Source organism: Haliaeetus leucocephalus, unplaced genomic scaffold (assembly GCF_000737465.1).
Source record: "Haliaeetus leucocephalus isolate CR32 unplaced genomic scaffold, Haliaeetus_leucocephalus-4.0 Scaffold195, whole genome shotgun sequence".
NCBI lineage: Eukaryota > Metazoa > Chordata > Aves > Accipitriformes > Accipitridae > Haliaeetus > Haliaeetus leucocephalus.
In genome coordinates, this window is record NW_010972631.1 from 1,351,154 (window position 1) to 1,361,212 (window position 10,059).

The 10,059-nt window shown below is 44.6% G+C and overlaps 1 protein-coding gene across 1 annotated transcript; it reads right to left on the reverse strand.

Moving 5' to 3' along the window:
* Nucleotides 1-7,202: 7,202 nt before the first annotated feature.
* On the reverse strand, nt 7,203-9,673 carry PNRC1 (proline-rich nuclear receptor coactivator 1). Its single transcript, XM_010565701.1, has 2 exons — nt 9,023-9,673; nt 7,203-8,340 (listed from the first exon to the last, which is right to left on the reverse strand). The coding sequence occupies exons 1-2, from the start codon at nt 9,452-9,454 to the stop codon at nt 7,900-7,902; spliced, it is 873 nt and encodes a 290-aa protein (XP_010564003.1). The 5' UTR covers nt 9,455-9,673; the 3' UTR covers nt 7,203-7,899.
* Between the last annotated feature and the right edge of the window lie 386 nt (nt 9,674-10,059).

The following is a 10,059-nucleotide window of genomic DNA, read 5'->3' on the forward strand; positions in this document are numbered from 1 at the left end:
ATGTGAACAGACCTTCCAGGCTTTGGGATCCGTAGAAGTTGAAGATCATAAACAGTATGCTTGGTGCATATGTGGCCTGTTGTCCTGGTTTCAGCTGGGATGTAGTTAACTGTCTTCCTAGTAGCTGGTACAGTGCTGTGTTTTGAGTTCAGTATGTGAAGAATGTTGATAACACTGATGTTTTCAGTTGTTGCTCAGTAGTGTTTAGACTAGAGTCAAGGATTTTTCAGCTTCTCATGCCCAGCCAGGGCACCTGACCCAAACTGGCCAACAGTGTATTCCGTACCATGGGACGTCCCATCTAGTTTAGGAACTGGGAAGGGGGGGGGCAGGGAATCGCCGCTTGGGGACTGGCTGGGTGTCGGTCGGTGGGGGGTGAGCAATTGCCCTGCGCATCATTTGTACATTTCAATCCTTTTATTACTACTGTTGTCATTTTATTAGTGTTATCATTATCATTATTAGTCTCTTCTTTTCTGTTCTATTAAACCGTTCTTATCTCAACCCAGGAGTTTTACTTCTTTTCCTGATTTTCTCCCCCATCCCACTGGATGGGGGGGAGTGAGTGAGCGGCTGCGTGGTGCTTAGTTGCTGGCTGGGGTTAAACCACGACACCTGTATAATACTTTTTTTCTTTTTGTCCTAAAATATATGACTCAGTGCTTTGGGGAAGGCACTTACTAACTCTGCCATGGTACCTGAGGGAAAGCAGACCTTGTAGGTACTGAACCGATCTGGTACCTAGTAACGAATTAAAAAAGGAATATAAACTGTAAGACCCTCTCAAAGGAGCGGTGTAAACTCTTACCTTAAATCACCTAGGACACAATGAGGTCGGAAACGTACAGGTAACCACTGAACTATCACTGAACATGCAGAAAGGCACCATCCTGCAAGCAGGAGGCTGAGGAGTTTTGGACGCACGCAGCAAGCAGGCTGCACTTGTGACAGGCTCTCGAACAGCAGACCTGGCCTGGCAAATTAGATAAAGAGCCTCGGTTCATGAGTCTCTGAGCTGCAGACTGCGGTTTTTTATCTTCCTGGCATGTCCTCCTGGCAGCAACCAGCCCAGGTCAGACCTCTCAGCCTTCCTGACCTCTGAGGAAACAATCCTTCAACTCTAATTGGGTTTTTTGAGTTCTGTTTGGCAGATGAATTCCGTGGTATCTGTGCAGACCGGCTTATCAGAGTCGTTTCTAGTCCTCCAGGATATCGAGTGGGGTATGTTATGGTTATTGAAGCTTGTGCTATGTGCTTGCCAGGTCAATTCGTACCATGTTGACAGAAGAAATCTCAAGAGAATTATTGCATCTTGTAAACATCTAGCTGTCCTTTAGAAAAAAATACATTCTATCTTGGAGGAAATGTACCCTGAACACAGCACATAAATGTGGCATACTCAGTTTTTCAGGTGAACAAAATTACATGTATGAACATTTGCAGGGAACTGAGGGAAACTGAGAATGATGAAATGCATTTAGGGGAATATACAAGAAAAGATAAACTTGCAGCTGCAGTGAAGAGTAAAGAAAACAGATAGTCGGGGAAAGTGATGGGAAGGCTCGAGGTCTTAAGGACTGGCTGGTGGTAGAGAGAGACTGGGTCACTCATAAACTTCTCCTTCTGTCCTCCTGTAGGAAGATCTTCTCTCTTGGGAAAGACTGGGCCACTTTCTGTCTTCCAGGATCTAAGGACAGCCTAAAGATAAAGCAAATGTAAACTCCAGAACCTATGAGGATACTGTGGACGCCCGTGGCCCTTGGCCAGCTGCTGGCTGCAGCATGTTTGCAGAGCAGTGGAGAGCAGCAGCCGACAAGCAGAAACTTTTGACTTATCGTCAGCCTTCCCGCTGCTGGCTGTGGGGAGAGGACAGAGAGGATGAGCTGAAAATGACAGTGGTGTGTATAGATTATATATTGTATCAAAGGGTCAAAAGCAGGGGTGGAGAAAAGTATAGTAGTCATATCTCGTGTGCAAATTACTAAAGCTATTGTGTAATAAAACCGTACACAACACAAAATGTAAATGCAGCCTGATTTATCAGCCCTATCAATGACCACAAATGCTGAACACTTCAAAGCAGAACATTATATTCTTTGCATTTTACATACTACACAGTGGGACGAGGAAGACTTGCAGATCACACAGCAGCCATGTGTACTAGCAAAGGAAAAATCTGGCTGGAGCTCCAGAAACTGTGGTTCTCTCCCTGGGTTAGTGAACAACCTGCTAGTTCGCTTCTGTGTGCCTGTTCTTCCAGCTGTAAAACATGAAGGCTGCTACCACGCATGTACATACTTTATCCGATCACTTCAAAAAACCTGTGGAAACCTGAAAGTGGTAGGCACTTGTCCAGCATTTTGTGATACATAAAGTAGTGTTAGCCATTAAGAACGCTGTGCCAAAGTGCAATTTCTAGTAATTAATAGGTACTGATCCAGCAGAGAAAAAGTCAGTTACAAGACTTGCCAGCTCGTATTGTCTTTCTCTAGATGGTCCCAGTCAAGAATTGGTAGCAAATTGCATTTCATCTAGTCATTAAAATTCCCTAAATTTGCAGCAACATCAGATACTTCGGGAGATAGTTGTTTCCTGCAGTATCTTTCCTTCCCACATGATTCAGTGGCAACGTCTATGCTGCTTCTTATGTCTTAGCTGACCTTGATTTTCAGCAGTTTTTTCCTACCTCTCTCATCAATTATTTTTTCCTTATCACTCCTAGTACAGGGCACAAAAATGTATCAGCACTTTCTTTAGTGCTTGCATAAAAATAGTGTCTAAAATTTGCACAAGGTCTATCAATTTACTACTCCATTAATTCCTACAATGACCTATCAATATTCTAAATATGACAACATGCAATTTCTGAATATTCTGATGCTAGGAATGCAACTTACAAAAGCTTCATGCTATATATATATAAGCAAATTACAGATCTCAAGCTATATATTATTTTAAGTAAGGGCACACCTTATTCTTTCTTGTGCAGCTATGTCACCAGGCAGTGAAGAACACAAGATTCAGGTGAGGAAAAAAAACAGGAGAAAGGCCTGACTCTGTATGCTAAGACGTTTACTGAATGTAGCTCTAGGTCTTGTTTCAGGGAATAAAAACCAAAGTAAATTGTATTTTGATGGCCATTGCCATCACCACTTACAAGGACATTTGCAAATTAAGGTTCATCATAGACCTACCTGATGAAAGCACACTGCTGCATTAAAGGAGCAAATGACATCTTCCATAGAAATAGTATGTCCTCAAAACTTTATGCTTCATGACCTTAAGAATGGCAAAACAGCAATGATGATTACACCACTTCTTGAAATACATACAGCCATATACTGAACTACAACTAAAGACTTAGCAAAAAGTCCTATAAATACAAGAACAGTCCTTGATCCCCAAATACTTCCTCTTTCAGGTATAAACTACAGAAATCACACCAGTTTGCTCACCAGTGGCAACCTACAGCGTAAGTACCCATAACCAGTGTAATTCTCAAACTTAAGACAAGGGTTTATGAACCACTTGGACTAAATGACCGCATCTGCCACACACAAGCCTGAATATGTGTAACTTATAGTAATGTCACTAGACTAATGTTAAACAAAAGTACCAATGCAGCGCTTCCAGCAGTCAGGGCTTTGTAAAATCTAAAGGTCTATTTTCTGGGAGTTGAAAAAATGAGATTTTATCACCTCATGGAAAAAAAGTTAAGAGAGGAATGCTGACTTCAACACAGGGGAAGAGGTACCTCTGCTAGGACATGTTTGCTGTGCAAATTAATTCCTGAGGGTTTTTTTTTCAAATTCAGCTGCATTCTTGACCTTCCGGTCTTAGCCCTGATACCGTTCTCGTTCTTCTACACCCTCAATGCAGAACAAAAAGTTCACAGCCTCCACATTGCTGATAACATTCTGTTGCTCAACTTCAGTAGTTAGGTCCTTTTATTGGATAATGTATTTCTCCTTAATTGATGGGTGTTCCCTTCATGAATCTTTTCCATTTAATAAACAACTAAACATTTCCTGCTATCAAAAATATTTAACACTCTTGTTCCTGTTCAACAAGGTAGCATCAGTTTTTCACAGTAAATGTTAAGATTTTACAATCTGTTATCTCTTACTTGCTTACCTCTGAGCCCCTTTAGGGTAAGAACTCACCTATTCATAACATAAAACATTCTTAGAAATTACAGCAGAAAATAATTCCCCTGAACTAGTTCAGTCAGGCATATATTATGAAAAAAAAAAAATTAAAGAATGCATTCTGAAATCAAAATTCAAAGAGTACAAGCGGTTGTAGAAGAAAATAAGGAATGTGTTTAACTGCATAATGAAGTGTCAAGACTTTCTATGCAGAAATAAAGGTAAACTTACTTCCAAAATTACAATGAAACCAATCTATAATCTTCAGGCTTCATATAATTTATAGGCTTTGTATTTGATCTCAAAACTGGCTAAAGCAGAAAAAAAATCCTTAAGTGCGGCAGCTATCAAATGCTTTATAATGCAAAAGCTTAAAAAATACCCTCTGAAAATAGTTACAAGAAGTGCTTAAAATGACACTACTTGGATAAAATATTGATCAGCTGAAATAAAATTCAATTTATGGAAAAAGTTACAGCCTCATATACAGACTACTTAAAAATTTAGCAGCTTCTCTGAAGAGATACTGGTGTAAGGGAGTTCAAATGCACATGGGATTTCTAGCTCCTGTTGCATTAGGACCCAGAAGCATTTTAGCTTCAGTAAAGCACCAAGCCAGCCATTGTTAATGAAGCTGTCTAATGGGCTGAAACTTAGCCATGCATGAAAACCCAACAAGAGATACTTCTGCACTCCATGAGAGCTAATTTTTCAGGACCATCACCACATGACATTTAACTGTTTAAAAGTAAGCTGGTAGTTAACTCGCAGCTGATTCCCCTGCAGTTCTGCACAGTATTGCACTAAAGATTTTAAGAGATTTTCATTATCTAACCAAAATGCAGTATGATCAGTTTCCTTACTCTGAAGATTTAATAAGCAATTCATTTAATTCCTGTACAGCAGACACATGACCAGCTGATGATAACACATCCACTAAGTTTGTTCATTTTCTTCCTTAAAGGCTGTTCACTTCAAAGGACTTTATAATACATGGCAAAGAAGTCCTCCAAACATGACAATGTTTTTCTTTCATTCACTGGCTCTAAACTCAAACAATAGTACGTTCATGTAATACAATGCCTCGCCTTCAGGGAACTGAGATGAGAAATCTGTCAAGGTGAAGGAAATGCTGAAAGCAAAAAATCCCTGTAAGAAAATACTGTAGAAAGATAAAGGAAAAAAGTGGGAAAATGACAAATTAAGTGCAGAATACGGTCCTAAGAAATGCCCTGATTTTTCAGGCAATCTTGCTGAAGTATATACTGCATGTACACCTAGTTTTCAAATCCATTGGCCAGGAAGGGACTCAACCCAAAGATCTTAACAAGACAGAAACATGAAGTGTCGCAACACTTCTGCCAGAAGCTAAATTAAGGTTTTTCTTTGCACTGTTTGGAAAGACCGGATGAAACACCATCTTACCCTGAAAACCTTTATGGTCCAACTAGGTATGAAAAGTTTTAAATTTTCAAGACTTCACAAGTCTCAACAGCTTTAAAAGAACTGGCTGAGGACCCAAGAACTATTGGCACTTAACATTTAATGAATTTTGTAATCCCCAGGGATGTGTCAGCAAATCAGGGTAGAAACAAAGAGGTATGTTACCTTGGCAAATTTTATGTAGGATCAGATTTAGCATTCATACTACGTAATGTGATGTCAGCTCCAGGGAGCAGGGAAGGAAGGAAGGTGATGGTACCAGAGATAACAATCAGGGAAAAAAAGGATACCTCCTTTTAAATAATGCCAACCTACATAGCTGATGGAAACTAGCTCTTGTCAAGCTAGTTAATCAAGATTCAAGACAATCACAAGTTCAGATGACAAAATTAACCACTGCCTAAAGCTATGGGGAACAGCTAAAGGCATTTTCCTTTGCGCTTGACGACATTCAAGCAAAAGAAAAAAGGAAGAAGAAAAAAAAAAAAGCACAGCATCAGGTCAATATAGCATATACCAAATGGGGACTTACAGTCTAATTGAGTCATCCTTAGTGAGATTCCACTAGAATTTTTCTTTGCCCTAATACCATTTATTAAAAAATTAAAAAAACGAGGATTTTTGTTCATTTTTAGAAGGCCAGCTAGCACACACTGCATTACTGAGTATTTAGATTAGGCAGCAAACCGGGCTGCTGAAGCCATACGTTACCTCAAGCATGTACCACCATTAATCAAGCAATCCAGGTCTATCTTGCAAGGCAGCGAACCTGGAAGTCTTTGGGGTGGACCAAAAATTTTGTATTAACTCTTCGTTAGAACATATATAGCTAAATACCCTAGTAGCATTATAATGAAAAATTTTGCATGTATATAATTAATTCCTATAAACAAAGCAAAGAAATTCTCCCTTAAGTTTTTGACCAACCTCAGTTCAAGGCTATGTTAACAAGTACTGCCAATTCCCACACACAGAACAAAGTGATGCTATCAGAAGCAGTAGTGCACATGGTGCAAATTCCTATGTATCCTTCCTAGGACACTAATGCCCAGAGAATTTTTTTTTTTCAGTGGATCCAAAAACTTATAAATGCTTTTCTATCTTATGTAAATTTCACATTATTCCCCACTTTATTAATCTTAATTAAATACTGGATTAGCAAAGTAACTGCGAATCTGTTATCTCCTCAACATGCCTATCAGACTAATCTACAATACCTTAAGAATTCTGGATCAGAATACCATTTCCAGCATAGCTCTCAGCAAGAGACAAATCTGGTGAAAAATATCAAGTTTAACTTGCCCCACCCATAACTTTCTGCTGCTGCTACTTTTCAGTATCAGCTAGTTTAATAACCACTTACTATGAAAATAGTTAATGAGCCTTGCAGCATGAATGAGTGTGTAATTGCCCAACTTTCTTGAAATCCGAACTTTCCAGAAATGGAAGGATAAAGGAAACACAAGGATGTCTTAATGAGCGATGGAATCTCTTAATTATTTGGATAGTTAAAGGCTGAGAAAGACAAAATATTCCTACTGATGTATGAAATAAGTTCACATACTTCACACACACACACACACACAAAAGAAAAAACAGAGACATTATTAAGGGGAGGCCAAATTGTTTTATTTAATTTTTTAGTGACCAATTGGATTTTTGGCAGAAAGCTCTGCTCTTTTCTTTTTTTTTTTAGTTTTTTAAATTTTTTATTTTTTCTTTAAAGAAATTAGCAGTGCTTAAATTGATGGGTTGGAACTTTACTCAAATTCCAGTTAATTTTAAAAACAAACAGATGAACAGGAATTCCAGATACTGTTTCCAGAGCAGAGAGCAAAACTTCACATTTGTATGAAAATTCCATGTTTATAACCGATTGGGACACAGAATGTAATACTATTGTCAGTAGTGCATGAATAAAACATTCACATTTGATCTGGAACCTTAAAATCAGAAAGCTGTACTCTCCTTCCAAAATTTTCATTACCTTGTGCAAATGAAGTCAAGTCTTCATGTGTCAAGCACACACTTAAAATTGTCCGTATTTTATATACAAGACATCTACCATTCAGGCAGTGCAAAATACATCCTTTCATAACAAAACTAAAATGTACCTCTCAAAGTATGAACAAGAATATACACATAATACATGATGTACACTATTTACACAACCATAAAAAATATAATACAAGGATTTTTTAATGAGATTATAAGACTTGACAGTCTTTTGCTATTTTTGTTGCAACAAGGCATGTTTAAGTTTCCTGGATGGAGTTTTCTTTGCTAATTACTCAGCAGATCTCGGAAACTATGCTTGAACTTTTAGGAGAGTTTTCAAATGGACTGCCATCAACTCCCTGTTTTGGTCAGACGGTTCAGCTGTGCCGCCCACCCAGTGGCTGGGAGGCTTTGGAAGGACGCTAGGAGATGGTGGGTCGCTAAATTTTGCCCCAGCGTAATTTTCTTTTTGGCTCGCTTGAGTTAGGGTGACAGGTTTCTTGGACTTGGCATTTCTGAAGTTCTCTGTGTTTTTAAGTGGCTTTTTCTCCTGCTTCTGAGTTACCTCTGGCGATACAGAATCTTGCCAAAAGTTCTCTATCTTTTTTGCCGAGATGATCTTTGTCAGTGGCACGTTACATTTACTCTTCTGTCTGTTGATCTTTGGTTGTTCACACAGATGTAAACCGTGAACGGACTGGCTGTAGGGGATGGCAGCCTTCTCAGTCTTTCCCATCTTGTTCTTTAAGAACTGCAGAGACAAAGAATCCACGTCAACATACGACCCCTCTCCTCGAGAGGTGCCTCCGGTAGCGCACAGGCACAGAACCGCCACTGGGGCGGCCGCTCGCCGGACTCAACACCCGTTCCCTCACCGCCCCTCCGCCGGGCTCCCGAAGCACCGCACCGAGGCGCTGGGGGCCGCCTCACGCAGCCTAACCACCCGACCCGATCCGACCCCCTCCCAGCTATCCCACGTCTTCCTCAACTCCTCCGTGAGCAGCTACGCGCTCGCTGCCGGCACCCTCCAGCCGCAGGGCGGGCAGCACAGCCCTCTCGGCCGGCGGGGGGGTCACCGGCTCCACCGCCACCGCCGCCGCCGCCATGGGGCGCTGCGCCCCCAGCACGTCCCGCCTGCGCGCGCAGGAGCAGCTGGCCGGCGGCCAGCAGGCTAAATCCGGCTGTTGCTGGGCGCAGCGGCGGGCGCCCATTGGCGGCGCCGAGCAGCCAATCGCCGCCCGCGGTTTCTCTCTTTCTACGCCCACTCCCCCCGCCCCGCCCCGTCCGAGCGGGCGTAACGGAAACTCTCCCTCCCCCCGCTCGTCCACACGCACGCAGGGGGGAAGGGAGGGGGCGAGCTGCCCCCCCCCGCGGAGAGAAGGGGATTGGGGGGTGGGCAAGAAGTGAGCAAAGTAGGGGAGCCCCGTCTTTACCTCCTTCCTGAGGGGTTTGCCGGGCGCGGGTCTCGAGGGGGCGGGCGCGGGGGGGTCCTCCGGGGGGGAGGTCGTTACCATGCCGGGGGCGGCTGAGGCCGTCGGCGCGGGGTGAGCGCGAAGTTCGCCCGGGCCGTGCGTTCCCAGCGGGGTCCTTCTCCCCAGGCCGGCGCGATGCTGTTGGTACTGCTGGTAGCGGCTGGGCAGGAGCCCGGCGGCGCTGGGCCGGATCTTTCCCTTCTTCCGCCGGACTCTCTTCACCGCGGGCCGCGCGCTGCCCCCCGGGCCCGCCGTGCAGCAGCTGGGCTGGTTCTCACAGTTGCTGTCCCCTCGCCGGAGGCGCTGGAGAAGAACGGAGGGCAGCCGCCGGGGATCTTCGGTGCCTGCCGAGATCCGAGCCAGGAAGGGCGGCGGCGCCGTGGTGGTGACCATGGTGGGATGTGGGTACCCAGAGCTGTAGCGGGGAGAGGGGTCGAGCCCAGGCGGGGGTGAGCGGATCGGGTCGCTGGCGAGTGTCTGCCTAGGCTTTGTGGGCTGAGATGGTAGCGCAATCGGATCCGCTGCTAGGAGAACATGGCGGGGGAGTGAAAGGAACAGCCAGCTGCGCCCCGGTGTTGTTACCCGAGCGGGGCACGCCCTCTTCCGCCCCCGCGCCAATCGCCGTGCGAGGATGGCGCGAGCGGCACGCCCCTTCACCGGGCGCCGCCAATCTCGGCGAAACGGTGGCCTCTCTGGCTCCGCCCCGGCCAATCGGAAGCGACACAAACACTTGAGGCCGCGCCCGCTTCCGCGGGCCGCCCAATCCGGGCGGACACGAGCAGCGGGCCCGCCCCCGTCTCCGAGTCACGGGCCCGCAGTGCGAAGCGAACGGACGGGACGGGCGGTTCTCCTTGAGAGAGCTGCCGGCCAATCGGGCGGCGCACAAACAGCGGCGGTCACGCCCCCGCCCGCTCCGTAGCTAATCGAGGGAGACGTAAACAGGCGGCGGCGCGCTCCCTGCTGGGCGGCGGAGCGCCGGCGGGCACGCAGGCACGCAC

Excerpts from the sequence above, each read along its gene's own strand:
- PNRC1 (XM_010565701.1), bottom strand. The coding sequence starts at position 9,454 with ATGGTCACCACCACGGCGCCGCCGCCCTTCCTGGCTCGGATCTCGGCA. Across the intron at positions 8,341-9,022 it reads GCAAACCCCTCAGGAAGGAG|TTCTTAAAGAACAAGATGGG; the intron begins GTAAAGACGGGG and ends TTGTCTCTGCAG.